At 32.7% G+C, this 27,617-nt stretch overlaps 2 protein-coding genes and 3 non-coding genes across 5 annotated transcripts; all 5 read right to left on the bottom strand.

Annotated features, from left to right (window-relative positions):
* Positions 1-1,715: 1,715 nt before the first annotated feature.
* Positions 1,716-3,641, bottom strand: LOC132600436 (fasciclin-like arabinogalactan protein 12). Its single transcript, XM_060313610.1, has 2 exons — positions 2,982-3,641; positions 1,716-2,119 (listed from the first exon to the last, which is right to left on the bottom strand). The coding sequence occupies exons 1-2, from the start codon at positions 3,501-3,503 to the stop codon at positions 1,904-1,906; spliced, it is 738 nt and encodes a 245-aa protein (XP_060169593.1). The 5' UTR covers positions 3,504-3,641; the 3' UTR covers positions 1,716-1,903.
* A 5,459-nt stretch (positions 3,642-9,100) lies between these two features.
* On the bottom strand, positions 9,101-15,123 carry LOC132600435 (ABC transporter I family member 10). Its single transcript, XM_060313609.1, has 6 exons — positions 14,952-15,123; positions 14,670-14,844; positions 12,808-12,894; positions 11,023-11,148; positions 10,818-10,940; positions 9,101-9,598 (listed from the first exon to the last, which is right to left on the bottom strand). The coding sequence occupies exons 1-6, from the start codon at positions 15,014-15,016 to the stop codon at positions 9,389-9,391; spliced, it is 786 nt and encodes a 261-aa protein (XP_060169592.1). The 5' UTR covers positions 15,017-15,123; the 3' UTR covers positions 9,101-9,388.
* A 2,220-nt stretch (positions 15,124-17,343) lies between these two features.
* On the bottom strand, positions 17,344-17,539 carry LOC132600896 (U2 spliceosomal RNA). The gene has a single exon (XR_009567363.1). It is a non-coding gene; the product is annotated as a U2 spliceosomal RNA (small nuclear RNA).
* Positions 17,540-19,639: 2,100 nt separating this feature from the next.
* LOC132600895 (U2 spliceosomal RNA) lies at positions 19,640-19,834 on the bottom strand. The gene has a single exon (XR_009567362.1). It is a non-coding gene; the product is annotated as a U2 spliceosomal RNA (small nuclear RNA).
* A 1,066-nt stretch (positions 19,835-20,900) lies between these two features.
* LOC132600894 (U2 spliceosomal RNA) lies at positions 20,901-21,095 on the bottom strand. The gene has a single exon (XR_009567361.1). It is a non-coding gene; the product is annotated as a U2 spliceosomal RNA (small nuclear RNA).
* Positions 21,096-27,617: the final 6,522 nt, after the last annotated feature.

Raw genomic sequence — 27,617 nt, 5'->3', positions numbered from 1 at the left:
TTTCTACTTTAGAGTAAGCGCTTTCTATGATCGATTTCTCCATTCTCAAAACAATTCTATCACTGAATTTACCACTCAATAATAGGTAGGGGTAGGCCAAAGAAGTATTGGGGAGAGGTAATTAGACACGACATGGCGCAGTTACAGCTTACCGAGGACATGACCTTAGATAGGAGGGTTTGGACGACCCATATTAGGGTAGAAGGCTAGTAGATAGTCTCATTACCCTGCCTTATTAATAGTCGCATTATCGTAGTATAATTTCTTGTGCTCTAATTTATGCTATTATGCTATTATCTGTTATTTCCTGTGCTTTGATTATTCTATGTTATCTGTGTCGCTTGCGTTACTTCATTTCCATATCGCTTTGAATCTCTTAGCCGTATCTGACCTCTTTTTATGTTTTTATTGAGTCGAGGGTCTCTCGGAAACAGCCATCCTACCTTGGTAGGAGTAAGGTCTGCGTACACTCTACCCTCCCCAGACCCCACGTTGTGGGATTTCACTGGGTTGTTGTTGTTGTTGTTGTTGTTGTTGTAATAGAAACACTTCTGTTTAAAAGTTACGCAAAACTTTTTAAAAGAATATTTAGAAGTATTTTATGGTGCGATTAACTGAAATCTGTCCAAAACATTTTAAATGAAATGGTACTACAAATCAGAAGAGACAAACTATAATGAAAAACAGATATAATCGTTGATACATCAAAAAATGTTTCTTAGTTTACAGATGATCATATACCCAAAATAAAGGAATTCAAAATGAAAGGGTACGTACATTATTCAAAGGAATCACAACAACCAACTCCATCAAAAATCACAACGAATCCTCACCATCCAATTTCTAAAAGTTAAACAAGGAATTCCATTAACCAAAACCACCGCACCATGCATGGCAATCCTATCAAATTCACTGGTTCAACTAACACAAATTCACGTATTTTAAATCATGATGTGAATTGCGAAAATTTGGCCAAAACATTTTAAACGAAATGGTATACAAATGCGGAAGAGATAATAAGGCAAATCTAGGGACAAAAATATAGTAATGAAATACAGATGTAATTGTAGATACATCAAAAATTGTTTCTTGGTTTACAGCTGAATATACCCAAAATAAAGGAATTCAAAATGAAAGGGTACGTACATTATTCAAATGAATCACAACCGTTGAACCAACTCATCAAAAATCACAACGAATATCTTCTAAAATTTACAACAATACAAATAAGGAAACTCGGAAAACTAAAACCGCCATGCCATGAATGGCAATCCTCTCAGCAATTGAAGCATCCGCCGGCGAGTCGTCACTGCCGGAGCTAGGACTCAGTCCTGCCGAGACTTCCTCTTCGATTTTAACGTAGCCAGAGACGATGTGAAACTCACGAAAAAACAATAATTCAAGGTGGTTTTTTACCGTTATATCTTCTGGATTATTTTAGAATCATTAGGTAATTGGAACGTACTAGCTCAACAAATCAAAATTTATCTGTATAAGATTCAAGGAGAATGTTTCATACCAAGGATTAATTTCTCCATTCCAATGACAATTCATTCCATGATTAACTACCACTCAATAAAAGAAACTTTTTCGTTTAAAAGCTAAGCAAAACTTTTTAAAGGAAATAGAATTATTTTACACCAGGGTATGATGATTGACGGAAATTAATTTGGCGAAAACATTTTAAACAAAATTGTAATACAAATGCCAGAAGAGACAAAAACATAACGAACTACAGATAATTGTAGATACATCAAAAATTGTTTCTTAGTTTACAGATGAATATACCCAAAATAAAGGAATATAAGAATGAAAGGGGTACATTATTCAAAGGAATCACAACCGTTTGAACCAACTCCATCAAAAATCACAACGAATCCTCACCATCCAATTTCTAAAGTAATTACAACAATGCAAACAAAGAAACTCCAAAAACCAAAACTGCCATGCCATGCATGGCAATCCTCTGATCAGCACCTGAAGCATCTGCCGGCGAGTCGTCACTGCCGGAGCTAGGGCTCAATCCTGCCGGAGACTTCTTCTTTAATGTTGCCGGAGTCGGTGCCGTTGCCGGAGCAGCAGCAGCAAAGATACTCATAGGTTGAAGCACTTTATCAACCTGATATAGGAAAATAATTAGATACTATGACAATTATCTAAATAAAAGTTACTCTCTAAGATGTGATACATTAACTTAAATGATCAGGAATTAGATTTCAAGAAATTGGAAGAATTTAGATACCTATATACGTTGTCAGTGCAAATAATTTTTACACTATATATCATATCATCCAAATGGTTATATATATATATATATTGGTAAATCTCTTTTAGATGTGGGACTGTAATTTTGAAAAAAAAAAAATAAGTTAATTATTACAACAGGTAAAATGTGACATGATGGTGTAAAAATTTCTTAATAATGGCGTATAACTTACCTCGCTTTAAATTTACATCTTTGCACGTCAATGTGAAGGGTTAGTATAATCTTTTTTAAAGGGAAATTTTTTAGAGTTATTTCCATCTAACAACATTTTACTTTTAGGGTGTGTTTGATAGGATGGGTTCATTTCCCCCCCCACCCCCCCCACCCCCCACCCCACCCCCACGCAAAATTTAAACTCTCTGAAAACTGACTTATTTTCTGAAAAATATTCTCCTAAAAGATATTTTCAGTGTTCAGTTGGAAAGTGAAAAAATATTTTTCAAGAAAACATTTCTTAAAGATTCATAATAATATTAATTAGCAAATCAGACAGTGTTATATTAGAAAGAATAATAATATCTAATTTGGTCAAAGTAGTAATATGAAGTTTAGTGTTTGAGATACTTATAATGGAAAATGACTTTCACCTAAAAGTAAGGAAAGTCATTTTTCATAATATTTGTTTTGCAATCAAACATTAGAAAAAATAATTATTTTCTAAAAAACATTTTCCTTCGTATCAAATTCATAATTTTATGATTAATATTAATTCAACCTGATAAACTGCAAGCTGACCATCAGTGTAAATAGTGTTAGCCACAGTAGCATCATCAACACCGGTGGACACATTCACTTGGTTGCCGGAAGTCGTCACGTTCAACGGGAAGTCACCTGGACTAGCATCACCAGCTTGTGTCCTTAAAGGGTTACTCACAGTTTGAAATTGTGTCATAGAAATAAAATTAGGAAGAACATGAAATTGCACAAGTGCAACTTGTTGTTGAGCACTTAAAGAATTAACAGTGCCTGATTTTAGGCTGGAAAATGCATTATCAGGTGGTGCAAAAACAGTCATGCCTTGATTAGAATTGTTGAGTTGTGTGTTGATTTGATCACCAACACTTGTGACTTTCATGAGTCGAATTAAAGTGGTGAATTGGCCAGCTTTTTCTAGGATTTGTGTTATGTTTGTTGGGCCAGAAGGAGCAGGGGCTGTGGCTGTTTGAGCTAGTGTTAAGGTTGAAAAATGGAGGATAAGTAAAACAAGTGAAAGGGAAGAAAGAACTTGGTATTTCATTTTTTTTTTTTTTTTGGTTGTTGTTTCTCTTTATGAAAAGAATGGGACGGTTATTGGAATAGAGAGAGAGATGGAAGAGGGGAGGTTTGAAATTTGAGAGGAGAATGATGCAGCGTTGTTGATAATAGATGAGAAGAGTTGGGTTTTTATATATGGAAAGGAAAGAATGTGTTAGGTAAGGGGGAGAAGGGATGTTCAGTTTTAGAACAAATTACTATGTACTAGTAGAGCTTAATTTCTTATCAAATTATATTACAATAGGTTAATATACACCAAGTTAGAGGTGACAAATGAATGGGTAGGATTGAACTTTGACGAGTCTCGTCAAAATGGGTTAAATTAATAAATTGATCATTACTCAATCCTGCCAAAAACGTAGTTAGGCTAAGATAGGCTGGAAAGATAAACTAAACAAAGGATCTAAGCCACCATGTCCAACTGTTACCAAGTTTTACTATATCTTTTTTTTTTTTTTTTTTTTTTACTTCTAATTTGCTTAATTATCAAACAAAACTAATAAAACTTTTTCTTCTTCTTACTATAGTTGTATATAGCAAGCATATCAAACCAAAATATAAATATTTTCACAAGGTGATTCATGAGTCAATTTATGCTACATATTCAGCTCAAATCAGTTCAAGTTTTAGATTGGCTAAATTTAGGTGGATATTAATAAATGGACGGGTCATTAATCCGTCCAAAATTGGATATGTTGAACGAATATCTTTTTATTTTTTATTTTCCCACTCCTATTATACACAAATAGTGTACAAATTCTTTAGGAGTATATTCAAACTCAAGCTGGTATAGCATTCCTTAACATTGTAGTTTGGTGGGAAGTTACAATTGGTGGTTACAAGAAGGAAAATATATCTCCACTTTCATTCAAAGACTGACCATCCAAATCTTGAAAGAGAGTTCGAATGGAAAGATTTGGGGGGTGGGTAGGTGGGGCTTGGGTGGAGGTTAAGGAACTATATATTATAGCTCATAGTTTTGCTTGGAAATGCAGGAAGATAGAGATCTCAAGTGGATTGAGTACCACGAAAGTATTTATATGATATTGCTTAGCTTACACTTGCGAGTGTATACAATTTGATGTAGGTGATTGGTTGGCCATATACTTAAAAAGGAAGTTTCAATTGAGATCATTGCAATTTCTTGATCATTTGGACCCATGGTCTCTAAGATTGGTCCCAAATTTATCAGATCTGCTCTTGGGGGTTCATAAACTATGCACCCTTTTTCTTGTTTTTCTTCATCTCGTGTTTACATTTTATCTTAGTTTTCCACTAGGTAATTGGTCCTCGTTTAGGGTTCCGACTAATTCAGATTCATGCAACATAATTTCTTAAAAGGAGAAGCGCTTTATCGGGATTTTCATTCATTTTCAGGAACCTGAAATTTCTAGTTAAGGGTGACGGAATCTTATCCGCCCACCACGACCCTTGGAGGCAAAGATACTTGAATATCAAATAAAATAATAATACTCCCTTTGTCCCAATTTATGTGACTCTTGTCTTTGTAATCAGTCCATGAAAAATGACATCTTTTTATATGTGAAAATAATCTAACTTTATACTTTCCATTTTGCCCCTTAATGAAATTAGTTACAGCCACATAAATATCTATGGCTTGTTTTAGACCACAAATTTTAAAAATCTTTCTTTCATTCTCTGTATTCAGTCAAACACCTTCACGTAAATTAGGATGGAGAGAGTAATAGTTATTGGAGTACTATATTTATGAGTAGCGAAGAGAGAAGGGAATAACGGGGGGGGGGGGGGGGGGGGGGGGGGGACATAGAGAGAAGGGAATTGAAGTATGAGCAAATGAAAGAGTCAGTACTGAAAACCAAAGTATTTATAAAAATATTGATGATTCGATCTTCTCCATCCGTGAGGTCATAAGTTCTTTCTTGAGTTTAAGTCTATAATTGTGTAAAAAACCGTTACGCTATCAAATCACCTGAAAGATAATTATGAACCTTAAGTAAGGTTAGTAACTTTAAAGTAACAAATAAAAATTATTTACATTACCGGTTTACATTAGTCAAATTAAGAATGAGAAGCTAAGTAGTTAAGTTCATGGTTAATACTAGAAATTGGGTCACTATTACTAACTAAGTGAATTGAGCACTAGTAACTTAAACTCATTTCTTTATGGTAAGCTCTCATAATCATCTTAGTGTTTCCGTGCAATTCAAAATAATATACAAAGAAAACAATGTCAAATCTAATCGATTTAGTTAAAGCTGAGGTATACTGCTTAACCAATGGCCACCAGCAGCAGACAAACTTGGTTAAGCAAAATTTTTTAAACATGATGAACCATCTCATTCAATCTATTTTTTCAACGGTGTCTATGACAGAAAGTTCACTAAACAAACAGTCGCATTACATCAAAATCTCCAATTTGATGCTTTACCAGAATACCACCTATGAGGAATAATGGACACACATATTTAAACAATGTGACATTAAGCTCTATGCTGAAATACCAATAGCGTAGCTGAGACTTTGACTAAAGGGAATTCAAATATAAAGAAAACTTGCAAAGAAGCTAAAGGGATTCAATATTTATTATATATAGTGTATAAAAAGAAGCTAAAGGGACTCAATATTTAACGAGATAACTAAACTAAATAGGTGTCATTAAAATTTAATAACTTAATTTTACGTGATTAAATGACTTAATTTCTTTTATATTGAGTATTCAAGATCTATGGCTAGTCCTAAACACAAGATATAGAGAAAAGTCAAAAAACAACATCTTGTCAAAATAATTAACCTTTGTAATCAAGTTAAACAAAATGTGGATTTGATTCAAGATGGACACAAATATATAAGCATAATGCTTATAAATCCCAAAAAACATAAAGTAATTCTTATAATTAAGTTAGAATATTTTATTTGAGTCGAGGGTCTCTCCGAAACAGTTTATCTACCTTCTCAAGGTAGATGTAAGGTCTGCATACACGCTACCCTCCTCAGACCCCATTTGTGAAATTATTGTTGTTGTAAATCAAAATATTGTTGGTGTAAGAAACTCATCTAATAATAGCAAAAACATTATTTTCTGCAAATGTGTTCTTATAACGAAAAGACATACGAGCGAACATTATTGATTTGCTAAAAGAAATATGGGAATAGAAATTCAAGTGTATTAAAATTCTAAATTGTGTGTTGAATAATTAGGTGTCTACTGGAAAACGTAATAATCATTGCAATCAAATTGTCTACTGGAAAACGTAATAACCATTGCAATCAAATTGTCAGTATGTATGCCATATTGATTTGGTTACTTTGTGAACTAATATGGTTTCCTACGCACTTCAATTAAAATATATTGAGCTTCAATATACTTCCAGATATACTACAATTGGAAAATTGATACCATCCACTAAATAAAGAGCCGTTTGGTTCACAAAATAGTTCTTCCGAAATTATAATGAGAGGATTATACTATGAGAATTAAGTAATGATTGGATTATGTATTGAATGTAATTTTTGATAGATACTATGAGAATTAAGTAATGATTGTGTTCAATTTAATATTAAATAAACTTAATTTTAACATTGACATTCATAAAGAATTCTGGGAGAAAAGCTTTAAAGAAAGATATTTTGGTCATTTGATTGTTTATATCCATGAATAACTAATTGCGGAATTATTATGCCACCTGAATTGGACTGCGGTATAAAATAGGATCAAATTTATGGTATAATTAATCCTGAAATTGCAAAATACCGAAACAAAAAATCCAAGCAAACATAAGATTTAATAATCCCATATTTTATCCGGCAATTATTATTCTTTATTCAGTGAACAAAACAACCTCGAAGGGGCCGTTTAGTTCAAGGGATTAGGTGGGTTATCCCGATTTAACTTTTGGGGTTAAAATTATCCTATATTTTGTTGAAGGCGTTAGTTAAAACTGATACTAAATAAGGATTATTTTCCCAAGAGCTCACATCAAGGGGAAGGTTTGACACCTCGATCGTCTCTTCGCCACCTGAGGTAATCTGAATAACGTATCTCATATAGAAGGTGGCTAAATTTTTCAAGTTATAGTCCTGATTTTAATTTCAAGAAGACCCCAGATTTCCGTCGTGTTTGTCAAATTAAAAAGTTATTATCAAAATTAGGTCATCATATAAATCGAGATTTTCAGGGCTATGATCAATTTTAGTACTAGATACTGAACAAGAAGGCTAAAGGCAAGATCTAATACCATGTGTTAAAAATTAAATACAAACATAGAGTTCTTCAACGAAAAATTTAAATAGCATTGTTCTTTCGGCCATGATTGTTCCATTTGATCAAACGCCGCACTGAGAAACCTTGACAGAAAACCCTAGGAGTCTTCTATCATATTCTTAACATTTTATACAGGATTCATGGATTTCACATGCATTTATATAAGTGGGATTAGGACACCTAAACAAAATACCTGATTCAAAGGACTTCTCTATAAAACATGGTTGCCCTAAGAACACTAAATAAATTATCAAAATATATTTATCTAATTAATTATTTAGTTGGAGACAAGATAAATAATTAATTACCTAATATATAGGTTACATTAGTGTATTTAATTAAAGAGTTATGAGTCAAAAACACAACTGAACTATCGATTTTTCTTGAGTTTCCTACTTGGACTATCACTAACTATTTATCAAAACACACCTCAACTAATAGTTGTTCCCTTTTCCTACCTGAATAGTTGAGGTAGGAAAATGGAACAACTGATAGATGAGGTGTGTTTTGATAAATAGTTGGTGATAGTTCAAAGTAGAAAACTTGCACACCTTATAATTCAGGTAGGAAACTCACGAAAAAGTAATAGTTCAGGTGTGGTTTTAACCGTTATCTCATTAATTAAAGGGACATTAATTTTCTAACAATATGAATTAATATGAGAGCGAAAATTTGGAGCAATTAGAGTACGAAATAAACATATTACAACATGTTTTTTTAATACTAATCACTAGTTCCACATCATTTGTTCCCACTATTTCAATTGTTGCTTGATATATTGTTTTCACAATAGAAATCTCTACTTGACTAAGCTTTTCAATTGCGATTTCAAATAAGCTAGTTAACTATATGAGTCATATGTATCCATTTTAATTCAAGAGAATTATTATTAGTATTGTTGAACTTATTTAGAAACATCATTAATTTAATTCAGAGAATTATTATTACTCCCTCCGTTTACTTTTTCTTGTCCACTTTTAATTTTTCACGCTGTTTAAGAAATAATAAATAAAGTGTGTATTTGACCATGATGTCCATATTAATTGGTATATAATGGTATTGGTTTTGGAAAATGATTTGGAATGAGTAATTAATGTTAAGGGTAAAACAGGAAAAATAAATTTGTCTTATCTTGATATGTGAAAAATGATAAGTAAAAGTGAACGGATGGAGTAGTATTGTGAACTTATTTAGAAGGGTCACTAATTTACTACACTCTTCTTTATTCGTGCTTGGAACATATATTTTTGCATAGTTCAACTAACCTTAGCTTGTAATTCAAAACTGAAAAGACCTGAAAAGGAACTACACCTTGCATACTTAGCATGGAGAAAAGAGGATGTAACATAGTATTTTTTATTTTATTTTTTTGCCTGAAAAGGACTATAGTACATTCCTTTTGTATATGTACACGGGCGGATACAGAGTATGACTTACAGATTCATCCGAACTCAATATCTTTGGCTCGAACACTAGATTTATGTTAAAAATTTATTACATAAGTACAAATAATAGAACTTGACCCTGTAAATCAAATGTGATGTGGTAAAATCCCGAACTTGAACGGATAATGTTCAAATTTTGGATCCACCTCAGAATATAGAGGATCATTAAGGAAAAAGTGGTTACAAGTTTATTTGGTTAACATAAGATGACACTTTATCTTCAATGAATTTCCTTATACTAGTTGCATCACCTTGTCGGACGATTTTTCCATCTTCCATGTACACTGCACCATCTGCAAACTCTAGTTCTTCCAATCGATGGGTCACCCACAATGCTGTTATTCCTTTAGATGTATCCATGGAGTTTCTCATTGCTTTTATCACTCCAATCTAGCAAAAGTTGGAGAGGAAAAAAATATTTCACTCGTGTAATTGATCTATTCCAGATAAAAGCATTTCCGAACTAAACAGCATATTGTTCTTTTTCTCCTCATCCATGGAGTAAATTGAGAAAAAAAAAAGTGGGGAAAATGGCATCCAAAAGCACATATTAAGTTTATCTCGGGAACGGTAGGCCTTTGTCCATCACCAGCAGGGACAGATCCACATGTTGTGGAGGGTGTTCACACCCTCGGCAAAAAATTACAGTGTATATATAGGGGTAAATTTTATGTGTTTATGTCCATTTATTAACTTTTGAACACCCTAAATAAATTATATTTAGCTGCTTCTTTTTTTCGAACACCCTGAATGAAAATTCTGGATCCGCCACTGATCACCAGAGGCGGATCTAGAATTTTAAATTTATGGATTCTTATACCACAGAGTATTTTGGGTTCTTGATATATCATTTATACATATTAAGTGAATTTCGTAACACAAATACTGAGTTTGGGCCGTAGCTTCTATGATGGATCCTAGCCTACCCATCACAGGCACTTGGAGGTAAATATAGATGTCTAACTCAGTGTGATTTTCAAATCTTCCTCTTCCGGCCAAGACAAAAGCCAAAGGCGAAAATGAATTCAAAGAACAAGGATAAGGAATACACTATGTCATGCACAGAAGCAAGTCAGTCAAAGAAAAATACGACTCCGCTTTAGTATAGTTGTACTAGATTTCCCCTAAAGCCAGAAAAACTTAGCCCCTTGTTCCAAAGGTAGTTTGCAGTATTCGATGGATAGAGATTAAGGTATTTGACACTATGATGATGCTACCTCTCTCTGTTGAACATGAGCCGAAGTTTCAAATTTGGAACATCTATTGTATTACATAGGATTTCACTTGAACGTTATTTTGAGCAGTTTCAGTTCAAGAAAATGCCCTTTAGGTCCTTTCTTTTGACATTTCCAACAGTTGGATAGCACACTAAATGATTGAGGTGACCAAAGTAGCATTAAACTGCAGCAGTTTTTTTTCATCTGATACCGATCTTCTTAGTTAAATTTCTAGATACCCTTTTCTCGGAAGGTATAATCTAAATGTTTATTCATTATTCATTCCGGAAAGGGCATGAAATTTTTTCATTGGTAGGTCATGTGCGATTTACCTAACAAATGAAAGATTGGATGCTACAAAGTACTAACATAAAAGTTGAATCAGATTATACCTGATCAGTTTCATCCAAAAAAGTAGTCAGTTCATCAAGTAACAAAACTTTACAAGCTTCCGCCAAAGCACCAGCAGTAGCAACCCTTTGTTTCTGACCACCACTAAGAGTGTGAACTGGTTTCTGTTCAGCGTACACAAGCACAGATGTGAGAGTAGTTCGGTTATATTATAGGAACTCAAGAAACCATATCTGAAGAACATACTTTCAGATATTCAGACATCCCAACTGCATCTAAAGCTCTTGCCACCCGAGTCCTAATCTCATTTGGTGTTAAGTTTAATTTACCAAGTCCAAAAGCAACATCAGCTTCCACTGTAGGCATCACGACCTGTAAGCACAAGAAATACAAGCCATACATTTCAGAGCTGAATTAACTTTACCAATATGTAGCCGTGGAAAGTCACAAATTCATATCAAAGCCAGTTTGTAGGTTTAGGCATAAAACCAAACCAATAAAACCAACCAGCGATCCAACTAAACTAGCATAATACAAAGGCAAGCTTAGCTCCCTGCTTTAGCCATGCCAAGCACATCATCTGGTTTGGAGAGACCTCGTGAATTCATCATGCCAAAAGCATGCGAGGCTATGTTATAGAAGCCTTGTATATTTACCATACAAAAGGCAAAAGGATCAATTGTAACAGAAACTCTATAGGTTCGCACTCTGGAATCAGTAAATCCAATTCAAAGAGAATAAAATTCAGAGCTTAGAATTATGACACACTTGTGCTACTAAATGACTCGTGGGTGCAATGCCAAAATGATTTGGACTTCACTACCACATATCCTAGAGGTCTCCAAAGATGTATAAACTGCAAGCTCCACCCAAATTAATGGTCATACAGAGTTACAGACCAGTATAATCAGCAATTCGACGTAGAAACTAAAGAAACTTATTCAAATTTAGCCAACTCTTTTATTGGAAGACCATGAAATCCGTTGAGGGCCAATACTTAGGATCAGCCGCGGATCAAAACTTGGGGATGATGGGTCTGCCCCTCTATCGTTCTCCACTTACATATCAGGCTTTAGTTCGCATGGCGCAGGGCTCGAACATGTGACCCAAGTCATAAGTCAACCTTTGCCACTTAACTAAGCTCTAGGGCAGATTACTTGTAGAACGACAATAGAAGTTCTATAAAGACATTTAGTCCTTATGACGCAAAAAGCTGAAAAGAATAGTCTTTGCCAAATCTAAACTTGACTGAGATATAGTTCAAGAAAAGCAAGAAATTCAAAAGCTTAATTACATCTGTAGGATCATTATCAAGTGGTGTTTATCTCTCTAATTAAAATTTAACTTATACAAGATAAAGTGCTCAATCTTCTATGGTTCCCTTATGATTTACATTCTCATTTTATAACGCTGGTGTCTGAACCAGTCTATGCATACCTCAACAATCAAAGCAGGAACTATTAGCTCACACCAGCACAGGTACTGCATAACTCTACCCTATAAGGCTTAGGCAGATGGAAAAAATCGACAGCCATTCTTATGTCCGCTTGATTTGAACCCTTGTCTCCCATGGTTTTCACCCACTTCATAGACTGTTAGATATTATCCATGATTGTCCCTTATGATTTACGTTCTTTTGCAGTTTTTCCATTAAAACCTCAAGCCTCACTTATTTACCAGTTCTGATAAGAAGCCTATATTTTTTTTAATATTGGACATAACGGATTCAAATATCACGACATAGATAGTGAGGATGCATATGAGTGATCTCAACTAGATTGGCATTGAGGTGTAGTAGTTGTTGTTGCGATTGTCATAATTGTCTCGAGTATCAAGCTTTAGACCATTAATCTCACAATTCATCCATTATCAACAAGTTAGAAGTCATCAGCACATTATGGCAATGCCAAAATTCCTTGCTTAATCTTCCAATTTAACCCACAAATCTGAAGGCGATGGAGCATTAGGCAGCATTATCCTCTAAAGATAACTTAAAAACGAAAAATCGAAAATTGCTTCAAGTAAACACACCTGATGATCAGGGTTCTGATACACAAAGCTCCTTGGCCTTTCCACATACAAGAACCCATCATCTGGACTCAATAGACCTGCTAATATCTGGGATAATTTCACCCAAAAAGAACAAAACACAAAACCCCATCAATTCTATTCTAACAGACTAGCAAGAAAAAGAAAAAAGAAAAAAGAAAAAAAAGAAAGAGTGAATAGGTTAAACCCCCTAAGCAATCATCATTTTGTGAGTTTCATACCTAGGGCCCGTTTAGCTTAGCTTAAAAAAGCAGCTTATAAGCCAAAAAAAATAAGTTGGGCTACCCCAACTTATTTTTTTGGGCTTATTTTAAGCACAAAATGGCTTATAAGCTGCCCAGCCAAACACTCAAAAAAACTAAAAACAGCTAACTAAGCCAAACAGGCTCCTAAACTATTGGGTTGGACAGAACCCCCTGAAGGCCCGAACTACCATGAACTCATATTAAACTACCCCTGGAGGGAATATGACATGCTACGTGAATATCACGCTCCAAAAGCTCCTCCAAAGAGTTCCAAGTGGCAGTATACGGGGAAAAATGATTGAGTAAATCGGTTAAAATGCCTCCATATTATCACTATTTTGCAAGTTTCATACCTAAACTCCCTTGAACTACCATGAACTCGTTGTGCCAGATGGACTTATTATAAGACTTTTTTCATCTCTCACGCGCCTCAGCAAATTATCCCAAACATTTTGCCACATATTCAACCAAGGAGTTTTTAATCTAAAGGGAATTATAGTCCAGGGATAACAAAAATACCCAATCATTTGGGTATAAAACTCGCAAAATGATACTCCCTCCGCTTCAGTTTTTTTGTCTTACTTTCCATTTTAGTCTGTTTAAAAAAGAATGTCTATTTCCTTTTCTGCCAACTCTTTAGTCCCAAATTTCCACATGGCATGTTTAAGATCACAAGATTAAAGGGCATGTTGGTACAGTCCACGTATCTTTAGTTTAAGCACAAGATTAAAAAGCCTTTCTTTTTTTTTCTCTTAAATTTCGCGTCAAGTCAAAACCATACAAACAAATTGAAATGGCGGGAGTAATAGTTTAAGGAAATTTTAACCTATTAAAGGCATAGTGTATACTCCCTGTCTCCCTCCGTCTCAAATTATCTGTCTGATTCTCTTTTACACGCCGTAAAACAACATTAATTAGGAGGGGGCTTTAACTGTTTTACCCTTTATTGGTATTCGAACAATCATAACATCACCCCATAATTGAGGTGTTTATGATCTTCACGAACAATAACTACTAAGGGTGAAATTGAAAAAAATACTCCCTCCGTCTCAATTTAAGTGTCTTAGTTTGACTAGGCACGGAGTTTAAGAAATAAAGAAAGGCTTTCATATCTTATGGTCCTAAATTAAAGATATATATAATGTACTAAAATATCCTTTAAATCTTTCCGTTAGAATGTTTGAATAGTCAAATTATTTAATATAGAAAGATATACTCTTCTTGGGACAAACCGAAAAAGAGAGTAAGAGCCTGTTTGGATGGGCTTATGCCTATAAGCTTATAAGCTAAAAAAATAAGTTGGTAGTCTAACTTATTTTTTTTGGCTTATAAGCTGCTTTAGATAAGCTAAGTCAAATGGGTCCCAATTATTTTTTTGAGCTTATTTTAGGCACAAAATGACTTTAAACTGGCCGGCCAAACACTCAAAAAAGCTGAAAACAGCTTATAAGCAACTTATAAGCCAATCCAAACGGGCTCTAAGACACTTAAATTGGCACTGAGGGAGTAATTAATGTGGTCTTAAACTTCTAAAATAACAAATAATTTAAGACAACTATTTATAGAAATCACGACAGATAATTTGAGACAACTTAGTACCTTTAAAAGGGTTGATTTTCCACAACCATTGGGTCCTAAAAGCATCCAAAACTGTCCAGAAGGAATCTTTATTGAACAATCTTTAAGAATTGGAAGTAATTTTCCTTGTCTTGTCACAACAGAATAGTTAAGATTTTGACCATCAATTGCAAAGCTGTCAGTCGTTGCGGCATTTCTACAAACACAAAGTAAACAAATTATGGTATTCATAAAAAAAAAAAAAAAAAAAAAAAAAAGGGGGTCAAATGAAAAAATAAGGAATTGTTGAGAAATGGAAATTACCTGGAGTGAGAGTAAATTGGTGGCAATTGTAGAGCTGAAGCTCGTATACAAACCGACTGTATCATTTTTAGTAAAAAAAAAAATTACCTAACAAAAAACTCGATTACAAGCTTTTCTGTGTATGGCTTATGTTTTGTTTAAATATTTTATATGTAAACGCTTACTATTTTTTCAAGAAAAGCTCAAAACTAAACGCTTACTATTTCATTTTATGAGTCGTTATTTTCTTTTTAGCTTATTTTAAAAGAGCTATATATTCTTATATTTGCAAAATAATATAATTTTATATTTTTTTCAATTTATCCTTAATAACTAGTTATGTGAGGCCCGTGCTGAGCCCGAGCCCAAACTCAAAATATAAAAGTAGATATTTTAACTAAAGAAATATAATTTGTGTTAGTACAAGTGTACAACAACAACCACCATATACCCATTGTAGTCCCGCAAGTGGGTAGTTATATGAAAGTAAAATTTTCATTCCACTTCTTTAATACTTTAACTTCCATTTTGATGAAATTATTTACTTCAAATCAAATGTGGAGCCAGAATTTGACATTTATAACTTATGTATCCTAATTTTCTGAAGTTATTTAGTTCCAAATAAATAATCTATACATAGTTAATGAACTTTTAAGACAAATACATACTTTAACTTTTGCAACGGATGGAGCTGCTTCTCTCTTAATTAGGAATTAGGGGTACGAACATGGATATGGAAAAAATCTTTGGAGGAAGGCTCCTCCCGAATAAGCGCGATACAGTTCGAATTATTTGGATTAATTGGGCTCAAATGCGGATATCAAGCACCAACCAGAAAACCAAAGAACATGAAAAATGAGGCAGGGGGTTCGATAGCTTTTGAAAAGTAGACCTTAAAAACAAAAAACAAAAAAATTGACTTACATAAATAAGATTAGGACCTAAAAGTAATTAATTAAAAAGTTTTAAAAATTTTGAAAATTATTGTGAGGACTACAAAAGTCTCCAGGTTCGATAGTTTTTGAAAAGTAGACCTTAAATATAAAAAGCAAAAAAATTGACTTAAATAAATAAGATTAGGACCTAAAAGTAGTTAATTAAAAAGTTTTTAAAAAATTTGAAAATTATTGTGAGGACTACAAAAATCCCCACATTTGCTCTTATATATAATAGTAACAAAAGGTTAATTTGAGGGATCATGTATTACCAAAATAAGTTTGGAAGTGTCTAGATTTATTGAAAATATACTTTAATATATATGCAATAAATATCAAATACAAGGGTAAAATTGAAATTGCAAACCATTTGGTTAGGAAACTCTCCAACAAGAAAGTTGAGAACTAACTAAGGCCTACAAAATTCATTACATTGCCACTTATTATATATAGTAATATACATCTTTCCTTAAGTTTTATAACCACCGAATTTTAACATGTAAGATCTCAAATATTAGGTGCATTTAATTATTTTTTTTAAGTTCTAATGGATATGAATATATCTAAGTGATTTAAATCCATAACAAGGTATTAATATCATTAAAAGATGTCATCCATTCAACAATTTTTACAAAATTGTTGTAGTATTTTACTACTACTCTATCCAATTACGCTCCTAATTGTTATTGTTCATGTCGCTCGTTATTTTCAACTACCACTACTCACAACCATCGTCCTCAGCCATAATCACTTTCGCATCCTATCGTCATACTCGGTCATCTCTAAGACTAGCAATCATTTATAATTATGACAATCAACCACCATTACCACAATAGTCATCAATCACTATCCGACAATTATCATCTTCAGCCATCACATCCATTAGCTATCGTTATCATTCACCATAAGTATAAGTCCCCACCACCGCTGTTAACCATTACTATCCAACCACACCATCACCACTAGTTACTATCCACAACTACTACCATAAGCCAATACCAACACCAACCATTATCCCTGGCGACTATCACAACCGTTATTGTTATCACTATCACCAACCACCATCATATTATTTTAAAATATTTTATTAATATAATATTAATGAACTTTATATTAGTTTAATACTTCCAAATGTTTAGAAAGCAATTTTAATAATTTAGTATTCGGTTCTTAATAGCATATGAGTAGTACTTATATCTAATGTCTTGATCTTAATGAACATGTTGTGTGTATTCAAATTCAAGTCTTAATCTTAAATGAAAAAAACAGTCTTCATAATCCTTGTTGACAATATCAAGGTACCATTAAACACAGTCCAAACGAAATTTCTAAACATACATATATAGAATCACTCCATCACTAATGTAACAAGATTCTTAATTAGATTAAAATTTCAGCTGAATGAAAATTTGGAGAACTGGACCAGAAGTCAGAACGAACACAGGCTAGGCCTAGAAACAAATGTTGGACTAGATTTGGTGGGGTGCGCCAGGCCCATGATATAGTGCAACACATGGGCGACACTCAAGAGCCCAAATAGCAAGCTACCTTGATAGACTCTTCCTCTTAAAAAATTGAATTAATATCGTGTGAACCGATGGTTCACATATCAAATATTAAACTAATAAGAACAGACACTACACTTGATCTTAGCCAAAAGGCCGAGAAAGGTATGCTTTTGAACGCCTGCATTTGGCCCATTTTATACATAGCTCGTTGCTCCAGCTTTTGTTGAACATCCGATGTGGCACTAAAGAGCAGTGCATAGACAGAAGAAAATTATATTTACATGTTCAAAAGAAGGAGTAAAAAACGGAGAACATAAATCCCAACAAGAAACTTACCTAGAAATATTTACTAAGAGAAAATCATAAATCTCTTTTTTTCTAGGAAAATTTTGTATTTCATATATTAGTGGCTTACACTTTTAAGAGACATAGTAGCTTATATCTGGATATATTTGGATGATTAAAATCTATAACAAAGAATTAATATCAGTAATATGTTATTCACTCAACGAGTTCTACGAATTCAGTATTTTATTAATACTCCATCCACGTTCACTGCTAACTGTCATTGTTGATGCACTCGCAAATTTCAACTACCACGATTGACAACAATCATCCTCAGCCATAATCACTGTTGGCGCTAATCATCATAGCAAGTTGTCTCCACCACTAGCAACCATTTACAATTATGACGACCAACCACCATTACCACAATAGCCATCAATCAATATTAGGCACCACTAACATCGTCAAGCAGCACTATCATTAACCATAACCATTAGTTATCGATAGAGGTGGCAAATGGGTGGGTTTGGTTGGATTTGGTTTGGTTGAAAATGGTTTGAACAAAAACGGATTGGGTTTCAAACCGCCCATATTTCATGTGGGTAAATATGGGTTGGGTGATAAATGGGTTGCTTAGTTATGGGTTAACTCATATTATTTCAAGTGTAATGTTTATAATTTTTTTTTTCTTTTGTCAAGTTAAATTAGTTTTTTCATATATTCATAATTGATATTATCAAATAGAAATTTCGGGGTGGGGGAGGGGGGGAGAGGGAGGGGTCATGGGGTGGGATAAGATTTTTTTTTTTTTGCCATTTTTTATAAAAAAAATTATAAAAGTAAAATATATGAAATTGAAATTTGGCGGGGCAGGGGGGGTCCGTCGCGGGGGTGGGGTGGGGGGTAAGAAACCATTTTTTATAAAAATATTATAAAAGTAAAATATATGAAATTGAAATTTGGCGGGCGGTCGTGGAGGGGTGGGGTGTGAGAATTTTTTTTGCCATTTTTTATAAAAAATTTATAAGAGTAAAATATATGAAATTGAAATTTTTTCGGGGGGGCGGGGGTGGGGGTAAGAATTTTTTTCCCATTTTTTATAAATTTCTTATAAAAGTAAAATATATGAAATTGAAATTGGGGGGGGGGGGGGGGGGGGTCGTGGACGGGGTGTATTTTATTAAAGAAATAAAATAAATTAATAGAAAATGTTGGGGGGGAGGGTGGGGCATGGCGGCGTGGGTGGTGGGGTAAGGGTTGGGGTTTGGAGGTAAGAAAGAAATTTCTCATTTTTGAAATAAGTTGTGATTGGGTCTAGTGTGTTCTTATATGGATACTCGTATTTTACCCATATTTGCTCATATTTACCCACCTGAAATATGAGTAACTCAACTCACTAAAATGTGGGTTAAATGGGTTAGTTTTCTAAATATGGGCTCAAATTGCCAACTCTCGCTTATCGACTATCATTCGCCACAAATATAAGTCTTCACCAGCAACTACCACTGTTGTTAACCATTACTACCTAACCACCACCACCACTAGTTACTGCCACAACCAATACCGCCACCAGCCATCACCCCATATCGACAATCAGTCAATCACAACCGCTACCAAAACCATTACCACCAACCATCACCAAATGATAATAAAATATTTTGTTGATATAAATATTAGAATGATTAGTGTTTTACTTGAATTTTATATGTAAATTTTAAATAAAAATAAACTTAATACATCCAGATGTTTAGAAAGCAATTTTAATGCTTTAGTATTCAGCTTTTAATATGCATATGTGTATCCATATCTGATGTCTTTTAAGAAGATTATAGTTGTGAGTCAAATTCAAACGTCTTAACAAGATGCTTTATTAGATTAAAATTCCAGCCCAATGAAAATTTGGAGACTCTAGCTTTCAGTTACGAACTTGATCAAAACTAACTCAAGCTAGGCCCAGAAACAAATATTAGACTAAGATTTGGTAGGGTGCGCCAGGCCCATGCGGTAGTGCAACGCATGAGCGACACTCGAGAGCCCAGGTAGCAAGCTACCTTAACGGGCTCCCCGCTTAAAAAATTAAGTTAATATCGTGTGAATCAATGACCCACATATTAGATATTAAACTGATAAGAACAGATACTACACTTGATCTTAGCCAAAAGGCCGAGAAAGGTATACTTTTGAATGCTTTCACCCAGGCCATTTTATACCTGGCTTGTTGCTCCAGCTTCTATTGAAAAAACGATGTGCAATCAAAGAGCAGTGCACATTATATATAATGGAAATTTATTTCTTCAAGAGAAAAAAATAGAACAATGTTCAATAAAAGAAAATCTTAGTAAGAGAGTACTCACCGGAAATGTTTTGTAAATCATTATCTGTTTTTTAAACGAATTTTTTTGTGTTTCATATATTTAGTGGCTAACACATTTAAGCAAAATCGTAGGATCTACTGTAATGGAGAGAAAATAGCAAATATATTGTGTCAAGGGAACACATTGTATTGTAAATTATGATTACCCAAGCATTTTGTTCTTATTTCTATAACACGTACTTCTTCACTCAAAAATATAAATTCAAGAAAATATTTATTTCTTTTTTTCCGAGAATATATATTCCCGTGCCTTATATTTGACCAGGGGCAAAGTTATAGCAGTCGAAGGTGATTTATCCGAACCCAGTTCGTCGGGAAATCACATGATCAAATTTTCTTTTATGATGAATTCTCTTTATGAAAATTCTGCCTCTGTCACTAATTTGAGTATATAAGTTTCATAATAGTTTTGAATGTCAGATTGTGAAATCTTGTAAGGTATAGTTAGTTAATTTTTCATAGTTTTTCAAATAGTTATGTTTGTATGCAGTTGATGTTTTACTTTTCTTTTCTACTCCATAAAACTCTTGAAAGAATGATGGAGGATTACTCTTATTTTTGCTTTATTTTATTTTTTTATTTTCTTATATCATGCTTCGAATCATGTTTTTATCTATCTCGAGCCAAGATCTATCAGAAACAGCCTCCCTATCCCATAAAGATAGGGATAAAGTCCGCTTACCCTCACATACATATGTTGTTGTCACACAAGAACAAGTAGAAGACTTCATTACTATTGTAACAATATGCATAATTAGATTAATTTTTCAGCCAAAATTAAAGAAAATTTAGAGACAAAGCTTTCAGTTGTGAACTGTGCCAGAAAGAACTCAAGCTAGGCCCAGAAACAAATTTTGGACTAGATTTGGTGGGGTGCGCCAAGCCCATGCTGTAGTGCAACACATGGGCGACACTCGAGAGCCCAGATAGCAAGCTATCCTAATAGACTCTCTCCTTAAAAAATTGAGTTAATATCGTGTGAACCGATGGCCCACATATCAGATATTAAACTGATAAGAACAGATACTACACTTGATCTTAGCCAAAAGGCCGAGAAAGGTATGCTTTAAAATGTTTAATCGCGGCCCAATTTATACGTAGTTCGTTGCTCCAGCTTTTGTTGGAAATCCAGTGTGGGATAACAGAGCAATTCAGAGAACAAAGAGAAATGTCCAAAAGAAAAAAGAAAATCCCAGCAAGAAACTTACCCAAAAAATATTTATGGAAGAGTAGATCATTATTTGTTTTCTAAAAGTTTGTATTTCATATATTTGTGGCTAACCCTCTTTAGGAGAAGTAGTAGCTTTTATTGTTATAGAGAGAAAATAAGCAAATTTATCGTGTCAAGAGAACACACTGTATCATAGATTATGATTACCCTATAATCGTTCTTATATGGACATGGTAATTGTGACATGCAAGTCATAACAAGCTAGTATGATTCATGACTTCATGTTATATTCAATTTAGTTGTTCTGCTGAATTATTCACAAATTATATTGAATAATCATGATTTCATAGCTACTAATAAAAAGGGAGAAAATACATTTCACAATAAATTGATAGGACATCGTTATATTCAACCTAGTTAATCAATCGATTTGTCATGATGGTAACTCGTTTAAACTTATTTCATTTTTTTTCTACCTCTCCTTTATTTATTCCATTTCAATCACAATATATCTCTCATTTGCATATTTCATTTCACCCATGATAGATTACACGTTGTATTATAGATTATGATTACCCGATATTCGTTCTTACATTCTCAAACCATGTTAAAATTCTTTATACATTAGGAGTTATATTCTTTTCGGATCAGGTCATGTGTTACTTTGGATCCCCTTTCCCATAATCGTTTCCTACTGTGTTTTTTAGTTTTCTTTAGTCACTTTACCACTTGAAACAACTTCTACTTCATCCCATAGGCATACCACATAATCTTTATCACTTTATTTAACTCATGGTTCATGATTAGCACTTTTATAGCCCTTTAATTATGTCATTGAGTTTGTACTTAACACAATTGTCAATTAGACTAAAAAATTTACGGGACTTTACATCTCACCTCTATCAATTCTTCCTTTGCAAATTTTAAAAAGTCAAACTTGTACTAGATTAGGAGATCATTATTAACAACATATTCAAACATCAAATTAAAAGTGGTTGCAACTGCATTTCAATCCATCTTCTTCACTGTTGATTTTTCTGCTCTACAAGTTCAGAATTATAAAGAGTAATAATAATTATATGGTAGATTTTGATTTTGAATTTTCGATGAGAAATCACGAGGAACACTTTTTTCCTACTAGGGACCAACTAAGACTTTTAATATTCCTTTCCCTTTTAACGCTTCACATGCTTTTTTCATTTGTTCATACTTGTGAATAGTACACGTCTGTTTTCCCACTGTCCGCTTTTTCTTGTCTGTTCTTTTTCCATAAAAAATGACGAAGTTTTTGTCTGTTTTTAGCTTTGGAAATTGGAACCTAATAAACTAGTAAGATGACACATTTGAAATGATTTAACAGTGTAATTTAACTTCCTGTAATAAGTGATTTACAGAAGACAGAAGTCTCAGCAGATTCATATTCCAATTGAGGTAATAATATTAGGTGAATTTTTTATCTATTCAAGTCTTGGTGAAAAGAACGGAAAAGGCTCAAATATGCTATCGAACTATAGAAAATGGTTTATTTATATCACTCATCAATAGTTTGGCCCATTTATGTCATTGAACTATCGAAAGTGACTCATTTATGTCACTCATTAATAGTTTGGCTCATTTATGTCATGCCCCGTTACCAAAATGACTCATTCATGTCATTTTTCATTTACGCCGGTTTTACAATATCAGATATGACATGTGGCCTCCAACTAGACTATGGTTGTGGGTGGGTAGGGTGTATGGGTCTAATTTTTTAATTAATTTGGGATTTAAAATTGGGTTGGTTTAATTAAACGGCGTAGACCTCTAATTAGAGGTCACGTGTCATATTTGATATTATAAAATCGACGTTAATGAAAAATGACATGGATTAGTCATTTTGGTAACATGTGATGGCATAAATGAGCTAAACTATTGATGAGTGCCATAAATGAGTCATTTCCAATAGTTTGATGGCATAAATGAACCAAACTATTGATGAGTGACATAAATGACCAATTTTTGATAGTTCGATGGCATATTTGAGTCTTTTCTGTGAAAAGAATTAACTAGAACATTTGCTGGACTGCTGGTATGATATAATAGATACCCGTAATATAATTAAGGTATGCATAAACTGACTCGGACATCATGATTATAAAAATAGATAACTTAGCATTGCAGATTATTGTATCCTCCATGTTTAAGTGACATGATTGTATAAAGGTTCAGTAGATAGAAATTAAGTTCTATTTAAAAAAAGAAGTTTCGAGATTCCTTCAAAAAAAATTTTTGCAGACTTATGAAACTTGAAGGGAAAAAATCAAAAGCTCATCTCAAGTTCAATAACACACAGACACACACATCCTTAGTCCTATTAAATGAGCATAACAACTAAGAATGCATAAGTTACTTATCTATGTAAAATAGAGAACTGTAAGCAAGTAAGTAATTAGTAACAGACTACAACTTATTTTTAGATTTTTTGAGAAAATGACTTTTCTTAAAAAATAGTTGACTAACAAAACTTACTAGTACTTCTAAACGGCTTCATATAAGATTGCGGTTTTTGTATTTTTATCCAAGAACGCATTTGACAATCCGTGAGCCAAATGGACAGTGAAAGTTATATTGCCAAGTAGCTACATTACAAATAAATTGATTAAAAAAAAATTCAAAGGGTGGATAAAATGTTGAACTAATCTACCATCTCAAAAAGGGTGAGGACAATTGTATCAATTAGATGGTTCATCATGGGAGAGTCCAATCACGCAATTGATCAAAGTGGAGCAAGTCAAATTGAATGAAGAAACTAACCCCATTTGTATCAACCAAAGTCAGAATTTTCAGCACTATTTCGTTTCTTTTTGTTTATGCACACACCTATCTATATTAGAATAACATTTTTAAATGTTATAGGGAAAGGCTATTATTGTATATACTTATAAGCATTTGATATTTAATGTTTTTTAATTGCTATAAATAAAAATTACACAAAAAGTATTTAATTCTCAAAAAAAAAATAAGTTATAAAAAAAAGAGTGTTTAATTTAACATTTTAAAAGATAGTCATATTTCATTAATTAAAATTTTAAAAGTTAATACACTATTAATAAATCTATAACTAATTGTAGTGTACCTACAACAAATGAATTCTCTAAAACATATATGTATCCCAGAACTAATTGAAAGTTGAAATTTTAATAAGTTTGATGAAAAACATTTATAATTATAGCTTGTTTCATTAAGTTTCACTCTTTTCTTGATAATATAACGCTTAAATTGACAAATATTTCATTCAAACTCTCGGTAAAAGTGTGTCTGATAGCATTTTCTTCCATCAGTCAGAATAAAGGCAAAATCACTATATTTTAGTACAATTGTCATAGAGAGGTCATTTTTACAACTAATATACCGCCGGTATAATGATGATCAATTTTGTTATAAGTGCAATGTTGTTATAAAAAGGTAAAATATAATATAAAAAGTCATTTATAATAAAAAATGAATTGCTATGATAGAATATTTTTATAAAAAATAGATTATTATAGAATAATCTGATAGCTCCAATCCATCAAAATTTACAAGGCCACACAAATGATATGCGTTACCGAACACAAAATTGATTGGGAATATTATAAAAGGTTGGCAAATTGACAAAAGGACAAGGCAATTAATTAGTTCTCTATTATTGCATGATTGCACGGCACTTTGAAGGTGACCCTTGATCCATATTCACGAATCATGACACCATTGGTCCAAATGATTCATTAATTTATTGAAATTAGAAGGAATTTTTTATTGGGAGTTTGAATTTAATTACGAATTCAAAATTTATTCAGAGTAATACGATATTATCTGATGTATTTTAGAGAGGATAAATCAAATTATTGACTACTGAAGATTCTGTCATACTATTATAGTGGACTTAAATCTCTTTAAAGAATGAAATATTCCCGTCATAACCTAAAAAAATATTTATTTTGCACTTGTAATTATAGTTTCGTCACTAAAACATATTACTTCTAAACTACTTCAAGAGAACGATTTTTTAAAGCTTGTATTTCATAAGAGAAGTTGCCAAGTCGCTATATTAGATTAATGAAAATACCAAGAAATTGAACTTATCACGCAGCTCATAAAAGATATGAACTATTGTACCAATCTAAAGAAAAAGTAAGGGAAATTCGGTGATAGGGATGGCCTAATTATTTGGGGAGTCATCGTGCAAATTATGGTATAGCAGGTAAAATTGAATGACTAATCCCTTTATCTTATTTTCAATAGTAGTAATTTCCACTTTACATCTTTTTTATTTATTTTTAGCATGAGCGCTCACAAGACCATGCAAGATTTTGCGTTTATGAATTTTGAATCTTAAAAAGGATAGTTTATTAAGTTTTGAATAAATTATTTACGTATATTAAGTGAATTTTTAACATAAATATAAAATTTGCACTAAAATTTCTAGGTTCTGCCGAACAAGCAAGCGAACCGTAGCTCCGCCTCTGCATGTAAGTGGTGTCTTGCTGAACTCAAATGAAGAGGAAATGAATATGTAAATTATATACGCCCATAATATATATTTTTCATATTAATAAAGTAATTTAATAGTAGATTATAACAAATTATCACATCAAATTTTAAGATAAAATTGCTACTCCACATGTTAGCCTATGGATAATGCGGGACGCACTCACAAGACAAGCTGCACGACGTTGAATGCGATCCTTATCAGTCTTCATCACACTATTGGTCCTACATCATTATGCCTTTATTAATGCTATAGGAGTACTATGTATTACTAGTGTAGCGAAAAAAGAGCTGGTGCACAAAGTATACTGCGACACGCGTTAACAAGATTCAGGGAAGGACCGCACTTCCATTAGTGTAATATAGACATCCTATCCTAATGTAAGCATTAGCGATTGCTTCTGCGGCGAGAACCCTAATGTATTACTAGTGTAGTATAGTTTTAATCTGTCAATTAAGAGGTTAAATCATTGTTGAAGAATAACTAAATTATCAATCAATTGGAGTTGAGGGCTGACCCACATATTGAGCTCGCAGCCTTTCATAATTAAGATGGAGAGTTCAAACCTCATCAATAACACACTATTGTTTTTCCCGAGTCCAGAACCTAAATGATCCAAAAAAAAAGGGATGGACCAAAATACCCCAAGAAAAAAAAGTGGTACGAAAGTACCTTTAACGCAGTTTTTTTATGCGTTATATAAAAGTAAGTTAACGTCCCCTGTTAAAATCCGTTACCCAATTTTTTTTTTAAAAAAAAAACTAAATTACATAACACACTATTTTAGTGCGCTATGGAGGCTATGAATTTACTTAACTAATCCAACATCCAACTCTGTATCCATTTAAAAAACTATGCAAAAGTTTTCATCTTTTAAAATATTTATAATACTCCTCCGTTCATTTTTACTTGTCCAGTATTCTAAAATTACATTTTCACTTTTACTTGTCACTTTTAGCATATTAAGAGAAGATAATTTTTCCCCCTATTTTACCCATAGTAGTAATTACTCATTTTAAATCATTTTCAAGTCCATTAAAAATTTACATCAATTAAATGAATATCGTGATAAATTATGCATTTCATTTATTATTTCTTAAAGAATGTGTAAAGTTCTGGACAAGTAAAAGTGAACGGAGGGAGTATTAATTTATCTTCTAATACTATAAGAATCTTTTAACAAGTTACTAAAGTATGTATTCTCTTATCTCTTGATATTTATGAAAAACATTTATTTTTATAGAAAGTATTTATTCTCTTACTTTTTAATAATTATCTTTTAACAAATTATTTATCCTCTTGTTCATTGGCCGGTTGGTTTTTTTTTTCTTAATTAATGTTCGTTTAGCTAATTCTAAAAACAATCTAAGTCTAAGATCTATTTACCGATAAAAATTAATAATTTGATTATAAGTGACGATTAATTACACTAAATACTAATGTAAATAAGAATTAATTCAAGGTACATACCTTGTATTTTAAAATCGAACATTTACACCACTTATACTGTGAAAATCCTACCTTTGATTTTAAAATACAAGGGTGTATCTCGAATTAATTCTTATTACATGAGTATTTAATAGAAAGATAACTAGAATTTTAACGTATTTGGCAATAAAAAAAAATCTTAATTATAGTGATGTATTCCTAATTTTCAAACAAAAAACTTAATTTCTTAAGAAATATTACGCAAATGACAATTTATCGGAATAAATAATTTTTAAATAGTTTTAAAGCGGAAGAATAAATAAACTAAAGATGAGGAATTCTTATATAATAAAATATTATAACTCAATATAACTAAAATAACTTGTTGCTTAATGTGCGAGAAAGTTAATAACAATAGTTGGTATATTTTATTAAGTAATTTGTGTTATTTATAATTTTAATTTATCTTTTAATAA

Source organism: Lycium barbarum, chromosome 6 (genome assembly GCF_019175385.1).
Source record: "Lycium barbarum isolate Lr01 chromosome 6, ASM1917538v2, whole genome shotgun sequence".
Taxonomy (NCBI): domain Eukaryota; kingdom Viridiplantae; phylum Streptophyta; class Magnoliopsida; order Solanales; family Solanaceae; genus Lycium; species Lycium barbarum.
This window is presented reverse-complemented; position numbering and strand designations above follow the sequence as displayed.

Excerpts from the sequence above, each read along its gene's own strand:
- LOC132600436 (XM_060313610.1), bottom strand. The coding sequence starts at position 3,503 with ATGAAATACCAAGTTCTTTCTTCCCTTTCACTTGTTTTACTTATCCTC. Across the intron at positions 2,120-2,981 it reads GTCAGCTTGCAGTTTATCAG|GTTGATAAAGTGCTTCAACC; the intron begins GTTGAATTAATA and ends TTCCTATATCAG.
- LOC132600435 (XM_060313609.1), bottom strand. The coding sequence starts at position 15,016 with ATGATACAGTCGGTTTGTATACGAGCTTCAGCTCTACAATTGCCACCA. Across the intron at positions 11,149-12,807 it reads ATCAGAACCCTGATCATCAG|GTCGTGATGCCTACAGTGGA; the intron begins GTGTGTTTACTT and ends TTGTGCTTACAG. Across the intron at positions 9,599-10,817 it reads TTTTGGATGAAACTGATCAG|ATTGGAGTGATAAAAGCAAT; the intron begins GTATAATCTGAT and ends AACTTTTGCTAG.